This window comes from Aphelocoma coerulescens, chromosome 4 (assembly GCF_041296385.1).
Source record: "Aphelocoma coerulescens isolate FSJ_1873_10779 chromosome 4, UR_Acoe_1.0, whole genome shotgun sequence".
Taxonomy (NCBI): Eukaryota; Metazoa; Chordata; class Aves; order Passeriformes; family Corvidae; genus Aphelocoma; species Aphelocoma coerulescens.
The window spans coordinates 29,318,028-29,344,961 of NC_091017.1; the positions used below are offsets into that span (position 1 = coordinate 29,318,028).

Sequence of the window (26,934 nt, forward strand, 5' to 3'; positions counted from 1 at the left end):
GGGTAAATTATAAAACAGTTGAGTGGCTAGGGAAAGAAAGCTTGGAGGAGTTTAAAAACAAATTTCTCACACGCAAAAAAATAAAACTACCTCTACTGTTATTAAGCCTGCACACAAAACCAAATGATAACATTCAATTATTAGGAAGCTAATGTGAAACACTTTAGCAAGTTCAGTGGATTACTTGAATTTTCAGCTTCTCTGCTGCTATAAGGAAAATTTAAGCAAGTACAGACCCTTCAGGCATTGAGCATTTTGCCTTTTTAGTGCTGAATGTTGGCAGCTCTGTTGCTGCTACACTCTTGCTTATGAAAAGCAGCTGCATTTAGAGATACTAATAAGACCCAATAAAATCTATATTTTCTGAAGAAGTCTACCTCCTTCAACATCACAGCCTGCAACATTCATACCATCCAAGTTAAGACTTGAGAGGGAAGCACAGGACTGATGGCTTAAAATGCTGCTTTATACCTTAGCACAAAGATAGTTGAATGAAGACTATTTTCTACCCGACTTTCATGTTTCCAGGCAGTATAGAGAGGAAAGAAGACTGCACAAGCAAGTCAGGGTCTTTTTTTTTTTTCCCCATAACCTTTTTTTTTCTATAACCTTTTCTCTCTTCTTTACATTCAAACTCTCATAACCAAATAAAACCACTATATTGTGGACAAGCATATTGTGTACAAGAAACCTAGAATTTGTTTTCTGTCTTATGAAACAAATGACTATACCTTAAACTATACCACTGGCATAGCATGCTTTTTTATTCTCACCAAGGATCAAGATACCAAAGACCAACTAGCCAGGTGTGATTTCTAAAACCAAGTTTGTTTCACTGCTGTGAAGTTTTAATTCACGTTCAAATTTTCCTCACCTATTCAAATTCAACTCATTTATTGTCTTGAGGGTCAGCAAGAAATTTCTTCCTTTGCTTCTGGCAGCCTTTTGAAGGAGTCAAACAAAGAAATGCTGAAGATGATAGTTTTTTAGATTGCTCTTTCTTCCATCAGTTATTAACCATTAGAGAAAAATGAATGGTTTAAACCTCCCAACTCCCACTTGCACAGTTCTTAACACCAGTTATGAGATGATATTGTCCTGGGCGAGCCCAATTAAGTAAATTAATTAATTTAGCACATTAAAGCTCTGGAAACAATGTGGGGGAAAGACTAGCAATTATTTACATACAGCACACAGATGGACAGACACTCGAGCAATGAAGTGATGTCCTACCTCTCCTTGCCGGTGATAGTGCTTGGGAGGTTTTCCCATCTGCTCTAGCATTTTGCCCTTCTTACTGCTAGCAAGCATCAGTCCCTGGTGGATGCCTGTAGATCTGTTGGTTGCCTGAGTTGGAGCCTCCCCCATCAGGGTGGACTTGATGGAGTTCACCTTGGAGCTGGAGCTGTCTAGCTGGGAGCTCTCCACGATCAGGACCGCGGCTAGTAAGAGGAGACAGCAGGAGCACTTATTCCACATCAGCACGATCATCTCCCCTCCCCCAAAAGGATTATCTTTTTTTCTCCTTTTTTTTTTTTTTTTTTTTTTTGGCAATGAAAACGGGGGGTGGGGGGGAAGTTTTTCAAAATATCTCCTGAAGTTGTTACGGAAGCAACGGATTTCAAAGCCACTCAAGGCACTGCTGTTTTGAGAGACACGGGAGAAAAATAATTTTTAAAAAGAATCCCCTAGGAAAAGAAAAAAAAAAAGTGTCAAGTCTATAGGCACTGAGCAACAGTCAGGTCTGTGATGTCTTTTTCCTCCAGGTCCTCGAGAAGTCCAGGCAGTTCTTTAGAAACTGAGAGCAATAAGCTGCGAGGAAACTGCACCCGGGCAGCTCCCCGCCAGCGCAGGCACCAGCACGTTTACTAAAGCTTCAGAGGAAGAGTGAGAGAGTTACTTCCCCCCACTCCTCCTTCTCTTGCTCCTCAAGCCAGCAGAGAGGAAACTCAAACCAGATCCAATCCAAGCAGCACCGGCAAAAGCTGGGCTTAGTTTTCTTTCACTCTCTCTCCCCCCTCTTTACTTTTTATTCCCCTCCTCCTTTTTCTGTCTTTTGCCTCAGCCTCTGCAGTCAGCAGGAGTGAAAGCGCCCCGTCTCCTCCTACTCTTCCTCCTCCTCCTCCTCTCCTCCTCCTCCTGCAGCCCGGCCGGTGCGGGGCGAGGGGTTCTGGGCATCCGGCGGCGGGAGAGCCCCGGGACCGGCCCCACCCGCGGCGAGAGCGCCGGGACCCGGCAGGGGAGGCAGAGCCCCTTTCGGGCTTCCTGCGCTGCTGCCCCTCGCACTCGGTGGTCTCGCAGTCTCCCGCTGGCCCCCTTATTATTACAGCAGCGGGTGCACCCCCCATCCCCGGGCGGGACACGCCGCACAGCGACTTCCGTCCCCTCCGTCCCCCTTTCCCCCCCGCCTGGCGGGTTCCCCCTCTCTCCGGCGGGGTCAGCCCGGGCCGGGCGTGCCCCGCTCCCGGCTGCGGCTCCTGCCTTGCCCAGCCCCGCTCGGGGGCTCAGCCCCGCCGTGCCCCGTCCCCGGCACCGGGCTGCCACACTGGGACGTGTGTCGGGGTGCTCCAGCTCCCCGAAACGCCAGGACGCGCAAAACCTGTCATTCCCGCAGAGCTGGGAGGGCATGGGGCCGGCAGGTGAATCCTGCCAAACCTGGTGCCGGAGCCAGCGGAGTCCGCTGCCCGAATTAAGGGCATGTCCAGCCTAGAAGGCTGTGCTGCACTGCTCCCACACCTGACCCTTTTCAGTGCCACAGAGACACCGTCAACGCAAGACATTTACTTTGTCTCCGCCTTCTTTCTTTGGCATAAGCACACTCCGATTGTCACAAAACCCCCAAGTGCTACGAACTACACGCACACCAGCCAAGGCATCACCTTTGCTGCAGCACCAAAACAGTGCGTTTCAGAAAAAGGAAGGTAAACAGGGACACAGAGCATAAATTAACAGAACTGTACAGCTCTTAACTTTTCCCTGCAAAAGATCTAGAACAAAGCAGAGAACATCACCATGAGGCTCTTGGTTACTGCAGTGAAGAAGCTACAAGCCCTTGTCTTTCCCCTGGACATGTGAAGTGGGGTGGAGGGAACAAAAGATGGTGAGGGGAACAGCGTTCTTGCTGTCCCACGTGCTCTTGTATGAATATTACTTTGTCTGGGAACAGTGAAGAGAATTTTCATGCTTTTCCCCTCTTCTGAAGGGTCCTTCCTCTAATCTATCAATCATTTCCTGTTACTCTACCCCTCTTGCACACTAGAAGGGGTGGAAGAAGAAATGTGCACTTGAAATGTCATTTATTCTAAATCAATTGCCGTGCAAACGGCAGCTGCCAAGGCAAGAAAAACCAGGAAGGAGCCAGGCACTGTTCTGGCCTCCCGTGTTGCTGCTCCCGCGCAGTGAGCGGAAGCCCTCCTGAGGACTTGGGAGCTCTCTGCAGGAATGCTCCAGGAACCACACCACCTTGGATAAGGTTTTTCAAATGTTGTCTAGCTAGTGTTATGTGACTGCTAGCAATGTGTCATAACGTTATGGGTTGTATTATATCAAACAGAGCATGTTGTGAAGAGTGGAGTCATTTGTATCTTTTTCCACAGCTCAAACCTTAGAATTGTTTGAGAGGATTTAAACCCATCTCCTGTGGCAGTTTTTGGTTTTTTTATCTTCCTTATCAAATGATCTCTTACTTTAGGGGATCATTACTATTTTTTTTCTTAAGTAACAACGGAAATGACATGTCAGCCCCAAGATGGACTTTTAAACTCTTTGCTAAAGAGAATGGCACTTGTTCTGACTCAGGCTTCAGATGAGTTCATGTTTACTGGGTTTGAAACTGGAAGAAATTTTATTGCACTCAATTTCAAAAACTTAGGTTCAGAATTAAAATTTAATTTTTTTTCTGTACTCAGCTTGGCAAAGAGCAAAGAATGAAAAAAAATCCTCAAGTTTGCCTTCTTCACAGCATTTCCTTTTTTTTCTATTTTTGTGCAGCCTTAAATAAACTAAAATTACCTTTCTGACTTCATCCTTGGTAATGCTTGAAGACATTTTTATGGAAATGTTTCCAAAAAATCAGAAAGCAATTTGCAATTTCACAGGAAAGAGATTTAAGCCAGTGTTTTTTGATTGTTTTTGACTTGGCTTTTGACACCCAGCCCTCATGGTGCCTCAGCCCTGCTAAACCCAAAAGCAAACAGCTATCAATGCTCACAGGAAAACCTCTAATAGGTAATGTCATGGAAAGTTGTTATCTCACCTGTGTTTCTCTTACCCAGGAAGGAACACAAGTTTTTAGGTCAGTGGTAGAGTATTATCCACCAGAGTTTCTTGGAATAAGGGAAGATGACAAAGCGAACAAAATAATTTGATGAGACATGCAAAGAAAATTCATGACAATAAAAACACAATACAATGACCTCATGCAAATATCATACAGCTCTTCTTGAAATAAATGGACATGTGTGGTACTAAAAGAGGCATACAGCACTTAAAGGATCAGATAGTAAGAAGACTCTAAATTAATTATATGTATGTCTATTAATACCTTATTAGAATTTTTACTTATGGTAATAAATGTAAAATGCAAGCCACATTACCAGTCCTTAGATGTAAATAAAAAAGATCCTGTATATTCATAACATCTAGAAATTTGAAGAAAACTGGGGAGGAACGATCAAAACTTTTCAGCTATCTCAGAAGAGGTACCCCAAACTCATTTTGTCAATCAGTCCAGATCCAGTGAAGTATGAAGTTCTTCAGTCAGTTGTATTCAACTAAGTTTCCAGGCATTAATTTTAAAATAGTGGAAATAGAAATGGGTAACTTTCCAACAGGGCAAGCCCTATCTTGTGAGTCATTGCTCTGAAGGGAAGATATTTCACAGCATCTCTGGGGAAATGGAAACAGGTTTTGCTTTATTACCTTGAGAGACATTTCCCTCCAGAGGAAGCAACAACCCACTTCACTGCAGGGCAGCTGCTGTCACACCAACAGGATACTCAAGACCACAGAAAGCAGAAGTAGATGGGCAGGACACTAAATCTGTGTTGAGGAGGAGCTTTTATTTTTCTCCCTTTAACAAAAGCATGATACATAGGTATACTTGTAGAGAAACAAGCTATTAGGTAGTTTGATAGGAGGTTTTTTGTTTTATTTCCCCCCCGTCCCCAACTTTTAACTAGCATTCAACCCATGCCTTTTCTACCTCAAACTGGTCAAATACAGACTTCCAAATAGAGATGTAAATTTCCTATGGTCCTCATTGCAGCAAACCCTGATGTACCTGAGAGTCTGTTTCACAATATCCACTTAAATAGACAGTATGGAGGCAAAAAAATCAAGAAGCATCTCTGCTTTTCATTATGACTGTGACATTACAGTCAAGGTTTTGAGAAACATCAAGAACTTCTAAAATATTAAAATGCACATCCTGTTTCTCCATGGGGCTCCCCTACCAGAGAACCAGCCACAAAAAACTGTGGCCAAGTGCATGGAGTGCACTAAGCAGAGGTTGTCACACTACAGACCACACAGAAACACAGTTTACCTCTAAGCTCTCCACTAAGTTTGTATGCCTGTCCTGGAAAAGCTAAGGCCCACATACTTTGTGTGTGTTTAGTCGAACATCCCAGAGCAATACAGTACACTGTGCCCAAAAGGACACTTTGCAGATAACCATAGAGAATAATGGAAGCAGCACTACTCCAAAAAAACCACAGTCAATGTGCTACATCACATGTGGGAAGGTCATGAGAAATCTCTCACCAAGTACCATCCTGCAGGGACTGAACCTGCTCCTCAACACTGCATACATAACCACAAGTTTTCCTGGGATCCTACAGAGGTGGGACTTATCCCTCAACTCAGGATATGTTCCACATTAACTGCTATTTCTTCCTGAAGAATTCCAGTAGGCAGAAGGAGGGGCTGTGCTGGTTACAACCCGGGCACAGAAGCTTGACAGCCGAGAGAGCCATGCTCATTAAACGCTAGTGAGACCTCCAGTGCAAACACTGAGAACTACATCAGTGGGCCACAAGTGGTCAGTTCTCCTTTCACGATAAAAGCCATATTTATTTCAATACAGAAATGTGCATTTGTATCTCTTTGGAGCTAAATTAGCACGCTTTCTGTAAGAAACATAGGGTTTTTTTCCATTTGTCTCATTTGCACCAATGCAGAGAAGACACACCACAGAGATTCTCTTAATTTCTAAACCAGGTATTCATACCCTGAGCAAATGTCGGAGGTTTAAATGGCTCAAACACACTCTTCTATTTCACAAATGCTTTGGTGTTTCTTTTAATTAAATTTGTTTATAAATTTAATGAGAAAATTGAGTGGCCTTAAACGAACAAAGGTTTTATAGAATTTTTCCAGTTCTACAATTTATTCTTGACAAAAAATGCATAAAATTTATTTAAATTTGGGGTATTTTCCTTGAAAAATATCAATATTTTAATTCCTTTTCTACTGTCTCTTTATTTTTCTTTGCCAGGGAGTTCCATTAAATTAATTGGAGGCCTTTTTTCATTTTTCTTGGGAGGAGAATAGGATTTGGCGGGGGGGGGGGAAGAGTGTCAGGAAAGACATGGAAGAGACAAGTAAATTTTTTTCCTCTTGCTTCCCCCTCCTTTGACTATGAAAGTTTTAAAAGAGGAAATAATTGGAAAGGGCAGAATTTAGCAGAAGTCGAGACAAAAGCAAGAAATGAAGGAACACAAGAAATGAATATATTCAATTTAAAGACAAAAGGGAAATAGGATGTAGTGAGGAGATCCTTTACCTGACCTACTCCAAAGGGCCAAAATTACACACTGTAAATGTAAAATACTATGGGCCACATTACAATCCTGTGTATTTTACAGTATCTATATTTTAAGCCACGTGACTTTAGTTGAACACTTTTTGATTTACACCAGCTTTAGTTCAGTCTAATGTCCTATGTTTTTCTTTTCCTTAAACAAACAAAATTACCTGTTCTTCAAATTAAATCTGTTTTTAATTCTATATAAAGCATTTAGGAATACTTGTCATATGAAAGGCATTCTAATACACAGAGGTGTATTGTTTTTTGTTATTATTTTTTGGGTTTACCAGCTGCACTGAATTTCCATTGCCCCTCACATAAACTTTAACAATTTGGATATGGCCAAATCTCTCTTAGCATTGCTCCTGGGGCCATTTTATTTAATTTCTAAATAAAAAAATTCAATCAGGACCATCAAACAATAACTTAGTTTTTGCTGAGGCTACAATCAGCTCAACAATATATTTTTTTTTAAAAAGTACATTTAAGGATCCCCTCCTTTCACCTCTGTCGTCCCTCTCTCCCTGGGGATGACTTTTGGGTTCACTGATGCCCTCTTTTTGCCATTTTTATATTTATTTCACAACCAAACGCTCCCAACAGGAAAGGCTTTGCAGTAGAAGGGCAAGAGTGTGCAGACACTGGTGGTAGGATGGGGACCAAGGACAAGGGGATGCCCTCACTCCAGCATTGACACCGAATGTCTCGTGCCTGGACTGTGGCCCCAGCAAAGCACTCAGAGCACAAGCTGGGGCCTGACACAGGTATCCAGGAATCCTGGTAATGCAGCCCGTGGCCTCCACAAATCCCTCCTCCACAGGTAATATTTCTATATTACCATCAGCAAACCCCTCCTTAGCGCTCATGCCTTGTTGCACTGAAGCCCACAGGTGGGACTCCTGCCCCAGGAACTGTCCCCCTGCTCCTCCTTCTCCTTCCCTCTTGACGGTGTGACCCAAGAGTGCCGTGGAGACCCTGCTGCAGGTGCTGGGACAGACTGCCAGACAAGTAAAACTCCTCCTCCGCCTTCATCCCCTACGACTCTGTGGTGGGACACGCTGCCGGTGCCCTGCAGGGGTGGCGCAGGGAGGTGCTGGCAGCGGTGGCACTCCCAGCATGCAGGGCAGGCCAGCCAGCGCTCTGCGCTGCCACCACAACGCTCCTGGCAGGGGCTTGGTGCCGGCTGCAGAGCATCCCCCCGCTGACGTCGTGCCTGGCCACATCAAGCAGTCCCAGCTCACCTCTTCCTCTCCAAAGGTTCCCCTCGCCCCAAAACTGTCAGCAAGCACAGCCACTGGTGTAATTGCCGCCTGACCCGGCTGAGTCACGACGGGTGGCTCCAGCTGCAGCCCGAGCAGGAGGCACAACCGCAGCCTGGAGAGAGGCAGGCTCACAGCGTGCAACCCCGGGCACGGAAACAGGAGGAGAAATATCACATCCTTTGATTTCTGTATTTTTGGGTCTAATTCCTAACGCCATGCTCCTTGTGACCAGGAAGGCAAATGATGCAATAAAACTGTTTTGAAATCCTTATTTATATTTTTTCTCCTGCTGATACTTTTTGAAAAAGATGAGTACTGAATGTTACAGTTATTCCTCATAAATAACTCATTTTCCTGATTAAAACAGTCCAGGATGGTGTCAGAGTTAATTCACAACACTGTGCTGTGACTAGCTTGGTTGCTCATAGTCCAGGATTTCAATCAGCCTCTCTGACAACAATTAACCCTTTGGAGCAGGAATAACCAACTTCTTGGAAGGATGACAAAGCAAAGGGAAGCACTCCCAGCCCGTCAAAATTAATAACCATTGATAAACATTGCTTCAAAAGCCAATGCAATAATAAGTCATCTTAAATTATTTCAAGCCATTTCATTATTTTCTCCAAAACGCCTTCACCATGTCAGTGAAATAAACGTCACCTGACCACAGTCCCAAAGCCGTATGTATTTTAGCACTGATCAGACAAAGAAGTACTTTCCAAAAGGAAAGTTTCAGCAAAACACAATGAAGTTGCAGGTCCCACACTGGGTAGACTACAAGCTAAACCCCCCAGTCTCCCTGACAAGAGCTGACAGGGGCCAGCCACATGTGCAGAGCAAGAGGAGCAGCAATGGCCAGGCAGTATTTCCCTGTCTTCCTGCCGTGTGTGTGAGCAGGAATGCTGCTGGCCCCACCAGAGCTCTCCCCAGCACCAAGCGCCGTGTGGAGGACGTGTGAAAGCTACACTGGGAACGCTCAGCACGTGGTTTTCCAGAGGATCACAACTCACAAACCAAAACATGAATCCACGGTAGCCCAGAAAGACGGCAGGCTTGATATGGAAATAGATGAAATTTCAGCCTCTCTCCCTCCCCCAGCTGCATATGTTGAAGAGTTGTTAAAACAAGAAAAATATCTATAATTAGCAAGCCTACATACACCCATTTTCTTTGCAATATTTTTGGCAATATTGAGCCAAGTTACTCAGACTTTCCAAAGAAAAACAACCGTAAGGAAAATTCCCTTCTCTAGCATGAAAGCAGTAGAAAATTATGAGGTTGAAAAGGGTTAGAATGGAAACCATTGTGCAACCTTAGCTATAATAAGGACTGAAAAAACTGATTGTTGTTTATTACATTTATTTCATGTTCTCTGATAAATTCAGTCACAGCTGAAGATTGTATTAAAGACCAAATATAAAAATATTTTTGTTCATATCCTTTGGCTTTCAAACCTACCTTAAATAAATGGTTTTGGAGCTAGGATGTTATATCAGAGGCTGTAATAAATATCCCACTCTCGGGGTAACAGCAGAGCCTCTGCTTTGCAAAAAAGGGAGGTTGCTTCCTGCTCTGTATGACTGTTCAATATACAGAAAGCAATTTAAGAAAATAACTAAAAGATTAAGAGATAAATATTTTTTTTTAAGTTTTTTTTTTCTCCCTAAAACCTTTGAAGAAGGTAAAATTAGGATAGCCATTTAGTGAACCATGCAGGCTTCATTCCTGGGTTAATGCACAGGTGATGGAGAGCAACTGTGAAGCTCAGACCTGTGAAGGTCAGAACAATGTGTTGCAGTTTTACTCTTGCTGATGTATCTTTATATTCAGCTCCCTGGCTGCAGTTGTTTCCCCATTTTTCTCTTGGTGTAAGAAAATGACAAATAAAGGTGAGAAAGGGGAAGAAAAGGGAGGCTCTCCTGTTTGGTGTGCCACTCAGTTTGATAGAAGGGGCCTTGCTTCACTGCTCAAAGCACAAATAATCCTGGGAGCATCTAAATTTACTCCCATTTTGGCATTTGGTAAGCTAGCCTCACTCCGGCCTTTGGCAATTCAAAGACAATGACTATGTAAACCTCAGCCTTAGCTTTCTTCCCAAGGCTTGGCTCCTTCTGTCACTGTGCTCCAGGGCCTGCTTTGTCCCAGAGTTTTCCAGCTGAAGGAGTTAATCAAACATTTTTGCCAGCCTTACTCAGCATAACTTTTCTGGGTCTTAGAAGAAGTTAGCACTTGCACCTCAACTGGTGACTCAGAGACCCCTGCTAAATGAACTCCTGGTTTAAGTACATTGACACTGATGGAGTTACAAGAGGAACAGAACTGGTCCTTTGCCTTATTTGCTGTTATCCACAATAGGCAGCTCTATTTTTCTACATAACAAGTACCAGAATACTGAATATATTAGCTGCCAAGAAATGCAGAACAAACAGACTTACATGTTTTTCCCTTTATTTCCATCATCTGACCTTTGCTTTTTATGTCCTAGGAGCAAGCTGCAACTTTATTTACATGTATAATCTAGATGAAATGCTAGTTTATGTGTAGAAAGCCATGTGGACTTTGGTCTTTGAATTTGACTTTCCTTTTTTTTTTTTTTCTTTCAGAACAAAACATAATAAATTAATGGAAACATGGAAATGTTACATTTTAGAATGATTCTCATTTCATGTTTCTGATTCTTTCAGCCCAGACTTGATCCTTTATTCTTCCCTAGAGGTTTGAAACATTAGTTCACAGTCTAAAATATAAACTTGTGTCTTGAAACAGAAGGTACTAAAATCACTCATATTGCCCAGTTCAATAACAATGGCTTTGGAATCCCCACAAAAAGATTGACTGTAACAAAAGGTGCTACTAGCCATCTCAATTTTGTATAATGTATCAGTAATAAAAAATGAATTATTAAATTATTAAAGCGATGGAATTCAAATTATTAGGAAGAAAGCAAAATCTATTACAGAAATGGAGTAAATATTAAGACAGTCAACATGAAAAAGTAAACCAGATAATAATCTAGGTACAATTTATGGGGGGTGAGAAGAGTTTAAATAGAATCACAGAATCACAGACTGGTTTGGGCTGAACAATCCCAATTCTTTCATTCTTTCCTCATAGGAGAGGTGCTCCATTCCTCTAATCAATTTGGTGGCCCCTCCTTTGGACTGACTCCAACAGGACCATGTCCTTCCTGTGGTGGGGACCCCAGAGGTGGACACGGCACTGCAGGCAGCATCCCCAAGGTTTCAAACCTGCAGCTGAATACATTGACTCCGGTTTTCTTCACCAGTCTGATCAATTTTGGATGTTTCACTTATATTTTCAAAATTTTCAATTTTTTACTTCTATGTATCTACATAGACTTGGCTCTGATTGCTAGTGAGAAAGAATATCTCACTTCTACTCTGTACTTTCTGTCTGGGTTATGCAATCTTCCCAGTTTTACATACCAAACAAAAACCAATATGGTACTGAGACATGCTAAATCTTAGCCTTTCTTGGTGAGGAATTTTTCACAAAACAACAGTAAGTAGCCCACAGTATTGAAATAAGGGGAATGATGAATAAAGAAACAGAAAGTGCTAACTTCTATTTATAGGTCCTATTAAAGCAAAGCATCAATTCTGACATAAATATTTAAATTCTGTATAGGTTTACTGAAAAAATCTTTTATATCAATGCCTCCATACATCACAAGAACACTACTGGGATAAAATCATAATACTTTATCTAAAACTGAGCAAGAGAAGGTTCTTCACTGGGATTCTGTGAATAATCAAAGAAATAATAATTTGGGTTTACTGATATATCTATTTTATTAATTTTTTTAACATGGATATGGTTTTACTATGTTTTTTGGTTATCTCTGTCCCCACCAGCTTACAGATGACCATCAAATCAGTATCTCCGGGGCAGGAGTGGGGAGCTTCTCTATGGAAATACCCTTCCAAATCGCACAGTACTATTTACTAATTAATGGCTAAGAGACTGTTCTTTTCATTTGCTACTACACACAACCCACATAGTCAGCAATAAACCAGCAAAGCCATCCAGATGGTTACTCGCAGAGCTAGGTATTTTTCAGAAAGAGGTATAAAAAACCAAACAAAAGGAGTGAGAATCTAAGGCACTTTTGAAAGGACACCACTTACAACTCAAGAGTAACAGGGACATTAACTGTAAGGCAAGAGCTCAGCACGAAGTGTCTGGGTGGTGGAGCTCTGCTGCATCAGCAAAAGACACTGTCTGTTACCATGCATTTGTTATCAAAGAGAGAAAAATCCCTCCCATAAAATAATAATAAAAAAATAATCAAGATGATTAAAAGCTTACTCACATGCAGTGTCTCTCTGGCGTTAACATTATTACCTCTCAGGCCCTAAACATTGAATTTACAGGTGACCAGCTAATCACAGCAGCTTTTCTCAAGGTGGGAAAGATGAGTAATGCTTCCAGAAGACAAGTACAGATGTTGTACAGCAAACTCGACGTTGTACAGCAAACTCGGTTAAACTCAGTTAAACTGCTGTTCAAAAAATTTTGTTTCAAAATGCTCCTGGGAGGAGGAATGCATCTGAAAAAGCAGATCCCCATCAAAACTGGTGCATATGTCCCTACATCTTTTAAAGACTCTAGGAACTGTTGAGCAGACCTCCCATCAGTTTGTCAGGTACTGAACTTCCCAAGACAAATGCAACTATCTCAGTTTCACAAGACTTGTAAAGCAAGAACGTATGTATGTAACCTGCTTTTTCAAAACACACATGCTGCAAACACAGATACTGAGTGTACTGACATTTCTCCATTACAGCTTAAAATAACATCCTGTGTGATGCCTATATGCTGTGCTGTTAGCTCAGTTTGGGATTTTCTAAACACTGGCTTCGCTTTCAAAGAATAACACTCCGGTTTCTGTACAATACATGAGAGCACACTGGCTCTTCAGCTGGGAAACAAAGTTAAGAATGTGTGGGCTTTGGCTTCAAAATTAACCATGCTTTAGTAATCTAGTATACTAAACTGTTTCTTATTAATGTATCATGCAAATACTCTCCAGTCCTCCCACAAGTCTGACACTTTCCCAACATATCAATAGCAAATGTTCTGTGAAATGCAACTTTTGTGATCTAGGCCACCCTGACTTTCAGTGTGATCTCAACCCACCATCCAAATCTTCATGGCAGATGCAGAATGGGGCTCTTTAGTAAGGGAAACAATATAGGAAAAAAAAAAGTTTTGTTGCTACTTTGATACATCAAATTTATTTTCTTCAGCAAAGAGACTGCTTTTATTTTTTACTCCTTTTTTCTTAGTTATGGCTAAACAGCATCAGGTTTGTTGTATTCTCAGAGTCAGAATGTAATGGCGGGAGATGGTTGGTATCAGCCCTTCATTAGTGTAACTAGCTGATTCTACGTGCAATTTTGAAGTGCCTCAGCTTCACCCCAGCTGTTTTCTGTCAATGCAGATGAGATGGAGACTCATGTACCCAGGGACTTTAATTACATGACAAATATGCACTGCAGAGGCTCTGCCACCACTGCCCCATCTCCCAGAGCAGATTTTTATTTGATGTTGCTGTTGCCAAGCCACCTCCCAGCTTCACATCCCTTCTCCAGATGGTAGATGTGACAAGGTAAGCATCATTGAGCACTAAGAGCTATTTGTGAGCTGGCTGGCTGGTGCTGGCTGCAGCAGAAAGCAGGTGAACCTGCCCTGCTAGCCAAGAGGCTTTGTGCTTTGCCCTAAAAGCTGCTCCACCTCGGTTGCTACCAGCACCAGTGTGACCCTCACATTCACTGTTTCAAAGCCACCAGCCTGCAGTCCAGGGGTCACCACAGCTTGTAGCCCAAACAGGAGACCAATCAAAATGGCATATGATGAGAGGAGTATATAGCCATTGATATCTGGTTTTCATATGTTTATGCTGTACATCTTTTTCGCTATAATTAAAGCCACAGTGTGATCGACTCTCCTCTGATTCGACCATAGCATCTTTCAAGCTCTTTCTGTAGGCACTGTTGCAAAAGAGAACCTCAAGGAATGATAAAGGAAGGTAATGTATTCTAATTTTTAGCTTTTTATCTCCCTTCTGTTTTTAACATTCTCTGTTCAGATGCACTATGGTTTTTCCCCATGAAACTCAGAGCTATCACTTCAAAAAGGCTACAGTAACAGTGCAGGAGACAAAAGCCATGTGAGCTGTGCGAAGGCAGATCCGGGGTGATGCAGTGGCTGAGCAGAGGAGTGAGCTCAGAAAAATAACAGTGCATACATCAGAGGTGGAAGGCAAATTAAAGAGCTTTGGAAGCCTAGGTGGGGCTGGATGCTGACCAGACACTGGTACCCAGAGCACACAAATGAAAAACAGAGAGCAGTGCCATGATAAGTGACATGGGTCAGGGAGAAAAAATTAGCAGCTGTGTTTCAACTGAACTGAATTTCAGAGGGGAGCTGACAGGTTCCAGCAGCCACTCATGGACCACACAAACACTTCACCACATGCCTCTTTAGACATGGATGGGAGATGCAACAAAGAACCTCAGCAAACAATAAAGCTAGAGTCCCTCTGCAATGCTCTTCACTGCCTAGTCCTAAAGAATTGCTGGACTTTTTTCTTTGTTTGCTCCTTTTTAGATATAGGTCTTCAGAGTTAGCATATGATGAGGAACAATGTTTTGGAAAAACACAGGCCACTGCTCAATGAAGTTCTGTTTGTACTAATAAGAGTTTGAGCTAAAACAAAAGCTAAGTGAAGAAGCCCAGAATTTGGCCCAGGAGTCCCAAAGCAATGTCCTCTGCTGTATTTCATTCTGCATCCATACTTAATTGATAGGTGCTAGACCTGTGTCCTCTTACTTCAGCAAATGCAAACTCACTACACTTGTAAAGGACAAAATGCTTTGCACTCAGGCTTAATACAAGACACAACAGAAAAATGAGGGGGAAACTGGTTTTGCTAGACTTACTTGGATTATGTCTTTTTTTACCCCCAAAATTGAAAACAACTGGAAATACTTAGGAAATTCAGGAGATTTAGGGGTTGTTTATACAGCAAATGAAAACAACTGACCCAAATGCCTCTATATTTTAAAGCTCCAAGGTAGGGGCATATTAAAAATAACTGGTCCTCTAGTTTCTATTGCCTAAAGAAAACTTAAATCTAAAATAATTGTTTTTAAAAATTGATTTCCTTTAACATGTGTACAAGATTAAGTGGTTACAAATAGAAATGCTAGATATTCTGAAATCCTTATGGCAAATATCTCAGTTGCTTATTCTGGCAGCTTCCATAAGAAGGGATCATTATGGTATCTACATTTTTCTCCCAGAGAAACAGCAGGAAAAAACAGTAGGAAAAAAGAATAGGATAAAATGAATTCAGAGTAAATTGCAGAACATACCTCTGCTTCCATTCCCTGGTAAGGAAAAGCCCTTATATGCATACTGCAAGGCTAATATAAACTTCTTTTCCAAACCATGTACTCCAATAAGCAACTGAAATAAGTGGGTGCAATTCTAACATATTCTGTTTGCAATGCAGCTATATCTGGTTCATACATTTTTTTTCCTCCCCCCACCCTCCCCCTCCCAATTTAATAAGAATTTCTTTGTCTTCAGGATTATAAAGCACGGCCATATGCCCTCTAGTGAGCTACACAACAACTGCATCTCTGTAGGTGGAGAGTGGTCACCTCGTTAAAGAGATGCTTCTTTACACTACCATGTGCTATTTTCCTCACAAAGGTATTCGTTGTGATTCATGCTCAAGCCTTCTGAATCTTGTAGTTTTCTGTTTTCTGAGAGTTCCTTTTTTTGAGTCCAGGAAACGAAATGTTCTGAATTAGGGAATAGAAATACCTAGTCCAGTGAGCAGCATTTAAAGCAAAGCTAGACTTGGAAGTTACCGAGGTCCTGTTGCTTCAGCTAAGTATAAAAGACACAGTGTATCAAGAACATTTTCATACGAGTTTTCATATTTCTTTGGGGGGAAAAAAGAGATTTCTAACCCAAAAAATAAATGCCCAGAAGCTTTAAGAAATGTAGTAATATACACAGTACCATCACGGTTTGGACATGCTCTTGCCTGTTTTGGAAAGAACCTCTCCCTCCTTACACACCACTGAGTGAACTGGACCAACACATGTCTCTGAATGTCTTCTAGCATGGGGACCTGGGCAAGGATCTTCTGCATCATGTCCTTTTAGGAGGGCTCATCTGTCTCCATTTAAGCAGCAGCTATTTGGAAATGGAGCCCTGCTGGTGTTGAGGAAATTGTGCTTGCAGCAAGCAGGTTTGTCCCATGCTAACACTTGACTGGAGGATACTCAGTGACTTCCTTCAGGGGGCTCTCCTTAGATACGTGGAGATATTTCACGGGTCACCTGTGCCTCCTAGGCCACAGACTGGCAGCTCCCCTTTAAAACCATGCTCTTGTTCTAGACAGATAATTCAGCTCTTAGCCAGCAGCTTCACCATTCACATGAGCAGTTTAACATGTGCTTGAAACTTTACAGGATTGCATTAAAACACAGGGTTACCCAAAGTTTACTGCAGTTTCTTTTTTGCTCATTCGTGCCCCTGCAATGCATCATTACCCACATGCTTAAAGAGTCTTACTCTGTCATAATCCATAATATTTGGCCTGATGCTAATAAAGCCTGATTCATATGAAAAGAATAAGAACTGCTGTTGCTACTGCCAATGGTAATAATGAAGTATCCTAGTCACATGATACAAATTAGAGATGCACAGAACATGGGGTTCCTGTTTTATGATAATGATTATTATTCTCCATAATTAATAAAAATTGCAGTACAGTTATTCCAAAAGAAGCAACAAATAAAAAGATGGAGGAAAGTTTAGTATTAATCCTGTTTCTCTAGATATGCTCAAAAATGACATAACATATCAGGAAAATGAACTTCTGACTTACAGATTATATATTACATTTGGAATCCCAGTCTCATCTGAAAAGTATAAAATGCCTTTTTGAAATGTTAATTGAATTTTTCTTGTGGCAAATGAGAAACTGTTGTATTCAGTTATGCATTACATGTAATTGTCACTCCCTCCTTTGCCATGTTACCAGCTCCATACCAAAAAGCAGCATAGCAAATATATTTTCCAATTGTTAGACTATGGCATATTTTCCAGCTATTAACTTGTGACCCATATATTTCCAAGAAGTCCTCCTTCAGCTGTGTTAGGTTCAGCTGTGCACTTAGCACAGGTGACTTGAATGTATTTCAGCCTGACATTATGGGCTCACCAAACCAGAGATGCATCAGTCCTAAAATCCCCTTTCCACAGGGAATATCTGCAGATTATAAATATGATTTTCATATGAGTCTATATCTTCTATGTAAGAGTTTACTTAGAAGTTACTACTGCTGTCTGAAAATCTTGTCATTCCAACTGGAGTAGGAGCTGGAATTTCTCCATGTTGGGCAACAATAAATATTCTTCATATGAAGATGTTTATCTGGATGCAACAAGGCAGCTATTCCAGGGGAAATTATGGCTGACAGCATAAAAAAGTCTGGTTAGTAATCCAAGCAACATCTTGGAATATGTAAAAGATTAAGTAACAATGTCTGGAATGGACTAGATCAAGACAAATCCAAGTTCAATGGGAACTTAAGCAACTAAAAGAGCACTAAATAATCTCAGGAATCCATCTAAAGATTCAAGACGAAAACAACCCCATTCCTTTGCTTATATTTCCTTGGTCTGGTTCACAGTTTTGTTGTTGATGGATGCCTATCTCTTTAGTCAATGTCTAGCCTGTCGCTTTAGCCAATACTTTATAGCAATAAGACACATTATTTATATTAATAAAATTTGCTAGAAACAAAGTCTGATCCTTACCAAATATGGTCTCCTTTCTTTGTGTAGCCCATCATGGTTCATAACCAAAGGGAAAAAAAACCCACAAAGTTTTACTGTTCACATTAGAAGCCTTCATAAGAGATGAATGTTTATTTCCAAAGCTTTCACCCACAAGTAGAGATCAGAACGTGTTCAGGGGGAAGTACAACTACGTTTATACTTGATAGGAAAGAACTTCTCTCCTGTATTGAAAATGGTCTGTTAAATTTTCCTATCTACCATATATCCCTACTAAACTAGAAAGTTCATGGTCCTGAGATAACCCAGGCACTTGGAAAGCTTCTCAAGAGAACCTTGACCTGGTGTTTGCACACATCATTTTCACAAATACCTATTTATTTTTAATATCAGTCTTGTTGTCTCACCTTCCTACCTAAGGAAGAAGAGGGATTTTGGAATTTGACACTGCCTGCCTATTAAATTTGTTTGAAAATGTTATTTTCACACTTAAAAGTTCACCTAAACCTGCAGACAGGCAACATAATATGACAAAACAATTCATTTATAAACTGCTAAATAATACAGCACAGCAACTACCATTCAGCCCTCCCCATCTGAAACCTCGTACCCCACCCCTTCTCATTAATTCAGTGTTTAGTAATCTTCTAGAACCATCTCCCCACTGTTGTAAAACACTTATGGGGATGATAATTAAAACAACCTGAGCCTATTAAGCATAATCAACTTGCTAACTAAGATAACTCAGTCTCAACTTCTAAAATAAACAAGCCAGGCAGTTAAATCTGGAATCCCAGTAGAAAACATAACTTACAGCTCATCCTCTCCACCCAAGAGGACAAAATTATGTTACTCCCTGTGTTCAAGTCTGTGTATAATTTAACTGCTTGAAGGTAAATAGGAGCTTGGGGGTCTTATGGACATCACTTGTCCATAAAAGAGACATTTTCTGAAAAATTGTGAGCAATGTTAGAACATTGGTCCCTTCCACCAACTGTTTCAGGAACTGTTGTGCTGATTAGAGATGATGCTGGCACAGGCTTACGTGGTGACCTCTAGATATCAGAGATCATAAGAGCAGATCCTGTGCATTTCCATGTTATGTCCCAATAGCATTCCTGCCTAAATCTTATGGTGTAGGGCAGGAAAGTCTCTGAAAACACCCTCCCAGGCAATAAAGGATAATGAAACGTGCTTCAAAAGAAGTTAAGCAGAGCTCTGAAGACGGAACAAGAAAGCAGTCTGCATACACAAAACTTGCACTGTGTCATAAATCTAATGCATGTCTCTCATTCCAACTGAACTGCCACGCTCTTGCTCTAATGAAGAACAAGGCCAACGTATTGTACCCACCTTCACTAAAGCCAGCAATAAAGCTGTGTGTGTGTCTCTGTGCAGCATCAAAACAGATTTCACATTATTGTTTTAAATAGCAAGAGGACTGCACGGAAAGATGTCTGTATTTTCTTAATAGCTGTAACCACAGTACATAGCACATGTCAAAATTCTGAAAAGAGAACAGATTCCCAACGCTTTGTACAATGTATATGGTTCTTTGCTTTGATGTCTTTGCTTCTTTATTGTATTAAATTATCTGGATTTAAAAAAGAAAAAAAAAAAAAGAAGGTTGTCTTTTGTCTCGTTACTGAACTGTCAAACATTATTTGAGCTAAGAGAACAGCCAGGGCCTCCATAACAGTTTTGGGATGGGGAGGAAGGAAGAAGGAAAGCTGTTAAGTATCCTGCCTATTAGCATAGTTAGGTATTTCAGCCATGAGGACTGCAGTGGGACAGCATTGTTCTAAGAGTTACTGTAGGTGACTTTTAAAACCCACTATCCTATCCATCCATATCACTCCACAGGGAAATCCTGCACCCCTTCCCACCACCATTTTCTGCAGTTCTCCTACCTGTCTTATATTTCCCAGGACAGGATGGAGTGTGATGGCAAGTGTCTCTGGTCACTGCTTTGGGGATGGACTTGATATTTCTTGCATGCTTTTTCTTCTAAGAAACAAGCATGACAGAGAGAAAAGATCCATTTCTCCTTTTTTAATATTATGGGGAAAATGCCTGCCAACAGGAATTATATTGCTCCGCTGATGTTTCTTCTTTACCTGGAGCATCTTTGAAATCAGTACCAGCTGTTTCAGAGAAGGATTTTGGTGCCCTAAACAGAGATTTATAACTTCAGGAGAAGGAATAAGTGAGAGGAGCACAGAAACCTCATAGATAAAGGATTTTGCTGCCATGGCAGAGAGCTGTACATCAAATAGACCTGTCTCTGCAGAGGAGCTGAAAAAGAGCTCCTTCAAATCACTCAGCAATTGTAGAACTGGATAAAAAGTGTGGCCCTTTGAAGTCAAAGGCAAAACTCCAGGTGACTTTAGTCTGGCCACAGTTTCAGCTTTGAACTCAAATTTGAATGCAAATTTAACAAATCATCAGGCATAATATGATTCAGGTCCTTATAAAATAATCACGGTACTGGAGCAGAGGTCTCCCTGCTCTGGCTTTTTCAGTGGGAGTTTCCACATGCTCTGCTTGTTACACAGCTCAGTACAGGCACACATTTCAGCCTGTAACCCCCCTGAAAATAGAGTCAGCTTTCACTGAAATTAATGTTTCTTTTTGTAAAAAAAGTCCCTGAAGTTCACATTAAAGGATCTGGGACCTGCTGGTCTGGCTTGAGATCTTCTAGACCCTGGACACCCACAAATCTCTGTCTATAATGTCAGAAATGTTCAAATGCTAGTGGATTGGGATAAATTCCCATTTTGAGGTCACAAGAGGGAGAATTAAGAGTTTAAATGGAAAAATGTTAGTGGAAGTGACATGAACTTACATGTCTGCAATTGATCATGTTTAATAAATGTTGATCACATATTTCTTGATCTAGACCCAATGGCTAATACAAGCAGGAAAAAATGTGAGCTTCTCCACCCTCCATGTGCTGCTTCTGAGCCATAAACAAAGTCTGACAAAGAGAGGAAATTAAGAAGGTCAATATTTAGTCCTGTAGTACAAGCAAAGCACAGGATGTAGGCAAAAGAGTGCAAATTTTGCACAGTACTGCAGGATAAACGAGTTCCCAGAGGGCTCCATGCAGCAATGGTTGGACCACTTCTTATAGATGAGGTCCAGTCTGCTGCTGTCCTTAGTGTACACAAAGCTTGCATTTGTTTCATAGTTTCTTATATAAAATCATTGATATGTAAAATAAACAGAGCTGGAAGGATGATCACCAGATACAACATCCAGCAAGCTCAGGTACTTCTCCCCTTCAATACCTATACTTAGAAAAGTCTCATTTAAGACAAAGAATTCACACATAAAAACTCATAAGAATGCAGACCAATTTCATGTTTTGCATGTTCTGTATTAAAGTCTAGAAGCACAGTAGCAAGGTCATTACTAACCCTAGGAAGTTAGCTCAGGTGGCACATGAGATAGGACAAGTCACTGAATGCTGGTGGGGCAAAGCAGGAACAAGGAAATTGGTTTTGCCAGCTAAGCCAACATGCTATAGACCTATACACTGAAGCTCCAGTTCCAGTTTTTCAATTGATAGCATCAGAGCCAGTTTAGGCAACTCCTTCCTCATACTTCCTTCTTCCCATGCCATCTTTCAGCTGAGCTGGTTCAGCTTTCCATAGGACCATGTGAAAAACCAGGAGAAGAAAATAATTTTACATGAACAGTTAGGAATGTTTACAAAAATAATCTTACACAAATGACAGCAGAAAAAGGGTTCTTTTAGGCCACACAACAGCAGCATCCACAGTTCTGGGGGCCAGCACGGGAGTAGAAGAAATTGCTGAAGTCAGAAGGCCAAGCAATGGATGGTACAGGGAAGGCTGGCTGTGATCACAGGCTCTCAGCCAGATTAATGCTTGTTTCCATTGATAAATCAAGTCCCATGAATACCACTGAAAGCAGAGCTGGGAGTGCTGTGAAGATGTTTAGCAGTGCTTAGGAAAAAATCAAGATGAAAAATCATATCTCTAGCTGTAAGAAATGATGGTTCCTCACCCTGGTAGCAATTTTGACTACACCTGATTACATGCTTTGCTATGTCAGCTGCCACACATAGTTGCATGTACAGACAAAAAAAAAAAAAAAAAGAAAAGAAAATAAAGAAGTGGAAGAAAAAAAAGGTTTAAGTTCATTTCTTAAGATGTGTTGGACTAGAACTGCTGGAACTGACCATATCTTAGTGCTATAATTTGCCAACAGAAAGCACAATAATTTTTTTTTTTCAATTGGCTGCTAAATTAAAATTGCTTGACTAGAAATCTAATGAGGCCAAGAATTACATAACCTCTTTTAGTAAGTGGCATACTTAAACAGAGGCTTGAAAAAATGTGCAGGTTTTTTCTAATATTCTTTAAAATGCTTTTCCCTTTTGACTTGCAAGAATTTAACTCTGAAACCTCTGCAACCTGATGTAAAAAGTCTGGTTTTATGTTTATGGCTAACACTTGAGAGGTCTTGACTTTATTTGTTATTGGAATAAAGCTACCAATACATTCACTCACATGAAAAGCTCATGTAAATACTGCCTTGTAGTGCCACATGTAACTTCATCCTAATGAAGGCACTTGTGGTTTAACAAGCATTTTATTTGCCATGAAAAATTGAAAAAATAGTGTACGGCAGCTCACAGAGTGTTTTAGTCTCCTGAAGACACATGTGACACGAAAAACCTCTCAGCAAAAGCCAACGAAAGGAGCAGTTATTATAGAATCACAGAATTTCCTGAGTTGGAGGGGACCCACAAGGATCATAGAGTCCAACACTGCACAGCACAGCCCCAAAAATCACAACAGGTTTCTAAATGCCTTGTCCACATGCTTCATGAACTCAGGGCTGGTGCTTAACCAAATCATGGTACATCATTGCAATGACATGAAGCTGAGTTCACAGTAGCAGTGTTCAGCATTTAAAATCAGGTCTTAACAAAAGCAATTGCTGAATTGAATGTTTTTCTGCTGCTGTACTTAGAAGATGGACACAACAGCCATGGTGAAATTCCAAGCTGCAAAATCACTCTTGGTGGTTTTAGCCTCAGCCACATCCTGCTCCAAGATATAGGATGGGAGTTGAGTGCTCTTGTAGTGAGGGAAGCAGGAGACAGCTGGGGAACATGCCATCTTTGCTCACAGCGAGGAAGAATACCAGCAGGGACATCACATGGCATGTTTCAGCCTGCATTTAGGTAAACTGGTGAGGTTTTAACATACAAACAGAAAAACAGGACAGAGCTGCCCCTGTAATTTCAAATACCAGAAAAGTAATGAAAACTGAGTATTTGTCTCATGATTTGGGATATTGCAACACTTGCAATACCAACAATTTTGCCCAGAGCTTACCCCAGCTTATGCAGGGATGTACGCAACTGTGGGAGGTCATCCCTTCAGGAATTGGAGGTAAAAGGCATGAGCCATCACTTTAACCAAATAAAGCAACACATGGCATGTTCCCTTCCTACAATTGCTTCCCAAAATGCAGCAACCTCAAAGTTCTACACTCTAGCATCATGGGGAGGGAAACGAGAAAGACTGGTTTTTGCTCTCTGAAACATCCTATGTTTCACGTGATGCCTCATGTTTAATACCTGAGACAAGGAAAACCATCCCTGAGGCAGCATCATTTGAAGAAACCTCTCACTTATATCTCTCACTGGAAATGAGCCAGCAGTACCCTTCTGGCCAGGAGGGCCAATGCTGTCCTGGGGTAGGTACATTGGGAAGAGTGTGGCCAGTAGGCTGAGGGAGGTGATCCTTCTCCTCTACTCAGCCCTGGTGAGGCACATCTGGAGTGCTGAGTCCAGTTCTGGGCTCCTGAGTACAAGGGAGGCAAGGAGTTCCTGGAGCAGGTCCAGTGGAGGTCCACAAAGAGATCTGGGGTCTGGAGCATCTCTCTTATGAGGAGAGACTGTGGGAGCTGGGCCTGTTTAGTCTGTAGAAGAGAAGACTGAGAGGGGATCTTATCAGTGCTTATAAATATCTCAAGGGTAGGTGCCAAGAGGATGGTGCCAGACTCTTTTTGGTGGTTCACAGTGACAGGATGAAGAGCAGTAGCCATAAACTAAAATGCTCACTGCAATGTGAGGACAAACTTCTTTACATTGAGTATGGCAAAGCACTGGAACAGGCTGCCCAAGGGAGGTCGTGGAGTCCCCCTCTGGACACATTCAAAACCCACCTGGACATGTTCCTGTGTCACCTTCACCCTCCAAACTGTTAAAGCCACCACACACCTGCTCTAGGTGACCCTGCCTTGGCAGGGGGTTAGACTAGATGATATCCAGAGGTCCCTTCCTAACAACTCTGTGATTGTGTGAAATTTTTATTTTTTTTAAGAAAACACACAGCCTATTTGGAAGTAAGATCTCCGTCTGGTAAATGTTTATCCTGTTACTGCTCAATCATTTCCACTCCCATTGTTCATGCTCTGCTACCCTCTTAAATAAATAGTTCCATCACATATGGATAAAATGTATACATTCTTTTTTAAAGGGAAGTCAGAACAGAGATCACAGCATGAAGAGTGCACATTGAAGTCTCTCCTACCTAGTAAGACATTCCCAGCTTTGCTTTGTCTTTTCTTACTTATTTGATTCTTCCCACAGTTGTACTCTTTGAAACAGTGTTAATGTCCTGACTTATTTGTGTTCGTTTTATTCCATCACATTTCAACTGTAAAACACATCTCTCTGGGACTGCTTAACTCTTATTTAGGGTTAGAGCTACCTTACCTCAAACATTTTCCTCTGTCTTGCTCTGAGCTTCCATGTCTTAATGTGACTGTGTTTACATGCAGCATGATGGAGAAACATGACCTGAAACATGAATGCCAATGTGACAAACTTTCCTTCAGAAACTCTTAATTAAACCATGTAGATTAAAATCTAATTCTTGGGACTGTGCACACATTTAATAACAAGACACACCAGAGCTATACAGGAGCTTGGCCACAAGAAGAGGGCATCAAAGCCTAGATTGCATGGATTTCTCAGATTTGCGTGGCAGATTTCATTTGGTCAAAAAAATTCAAATGTACGCCTCAGGTTTAGTTCAGCATACTTTCAGACCTGCCTAGGAATGTCACATTCTGAAACCAAGGTATTTCTATAAAGTTAAGACTCAACAGCTGAGTGTTTGTAGAGATGTTTTCAATTATAACATTAAGTCCAGCAGTTTAAAGCCAAGACTCTTAATTTACAACAGTACTTGTTAATTTACAACACTGAGCTTGTATAACGTTTAAGTAAACACTGCACTTCTGGATGACAGAAAGCTAAACAATGAAATAAAACTTCAGAAACATATCTACTCATGCAGGTTTCAAAGAGCTTCCAGTTCTCCAAAAACAAACAGCTCCCAGCTGCCTGACATTTATACTCATGCATCCTGTACTGCTACAAATGTAGAGAGAAAGGGACCAGCAACCCAAATGCTTTTCATTCAGAAGATCCATCAAATCAGATTTTAAGGTAAATTCTGCTTTCATCCACTGTATTTCATTTTGTTTTGTGAAGGGAGGGAAATGTCAAGAAGAAAATAAACACTAAGTATAAACATGAAACATACTTTAATTTTACTACTGAAGAGCTAACTGAGTCCTCAATTCTTTGTTCCAGTTAAGCTAAATCCTTGCCTTTCTAACAAGCATTCCAGCTGAAGACAGCTCCCTCTCATTTCAGCCTTCTGTGGCTGAAACAAGTAAAATTGCAAGCTCTTCTTCCTAACCATCCATTTCCTCACCTCCTTTCCCACTAAAATTATAAAAAAGTGTCAGCTACCCAACTTTTTTCTTCTCTAAAATGCCACTCTCCTCTTCTGACTCTTGCCAACACCTCAATACTAGGGCTAATGAAGTAACTAGAAGCTGTTCAGAATGTCAGTTTTCCATAAAAAATATCTTCAATATATTTTTCTAAAAGCCCACAGTAAGATGAGAATGGAAACAGACTATTTTTCACTGAGTTGTTGTAATTGTTGCAAGAGGCATACTCTTCATTTAAAACAAATATTTAACTGAAAATCTTATTTTTTACTAAACCATTCCAAAAGCCTGCTGTTCAAAAAACTCTGCAGATGATCCCCTTTCAGGTCCTACTTGGTTTTCCCTTCAAGTCTATAAAATCAGAGCTTTCAGAACTCAAATGAAGCGGTTTGGAGAACATTTCAATATGGAAGCCCTCGAAGGGGTAAGAATGCAGAAAATGTGTTTCACAACAGTCTTCCATGGTACAGAGTGTGAAGAAAGGACTCAGAGACTGGAAAAGCTGAGGCATGTTCAAAGAAGCTGGGAGCCTGAGGGCAGGTTTTGCAAAGCCTAAATAATGACTTGAATAGCACTGGTGAGCCACGGAACAGGACCAAGAGCATCAAAGGCCTCTTAGGGAGAAATGGGACAGGACAGTGGCTTCACAACAGTTTTGTGAATATGCACTGTTCAGGATCTATAATACCATAGCTAATTAAAAAGGGTTTAATAGACATTATTCTCTGGGGTGGGTGGGAGGGTGTGTCATGTTACCAACAACATTTTGTCCTTTGGGAATATTCTGCATATTTTCAAGCAGAAGTTTGAGTAACAACCTAGGAAAATGCCCTCCAGACTCACTGCCAGGTCTCTGGAGCAATCTAGCTAGAAACATATACAGTCTCATCCAGAGAAAGGGCAAGATCAACAATTCCCTCTCTAATGGGATTTTTGAGTGTTCAGCATCCCACAGCTGGCTAAGCCCTTTATGGAGCAGTAATTGCAGACAGTTCTCTGACTTGGGTGGGGAGAGAAACTTGGGATTGGCAACCTGAATAGCACTCTGTCCAAATGCCCATTCAGCTACTGTCTGAAGACAGAAATCCTGACAGTAATTGCTTGTTCATTTTTGAAGGGAGAATTCCCAAAAACCCCAGTGGGATTTTGCCTATGTTAGCAAGGACTTCAGGCTCTGAGTTATTACTGATTATTACTGATAAAAACATTCAAAAAATAACAGGCATA

At 41.2% G+C, this 26,934-nt stretch overlaps 1 protein-coding gene across 1 annotated transcript in view; it reads right to left on the minus strand.

Moving 5' to 3' along the window:
- Positions 1-16,674, minus strand: part of DKK2 (dickkopf WNT signaling pathway inhibitor 2) — a 53,516-nt gene extending 36,842 nt beyond the window's left edge. The window contains exons 1-2 of the mRNA XM_069012102.1: positions 16,129-16,674; positions 1,234-1,442 (exon numbers count right to left, since the gene is read on the minus strand). Of these exons, the coding sequence (XP_068868203.1) occupies positions 1,234-1,442; positions 16,129-16,264 (345 nt within the window). The 5' untranslated portion in view covers positions 16,265-16,674. The remainder of the gene's footprint in view (positions 1-1,233; positions 1,443-16,128) is intronic.
- Between the last annotated feature and the right edge of the window lie 10,260 nt (positions 16,675-26,934).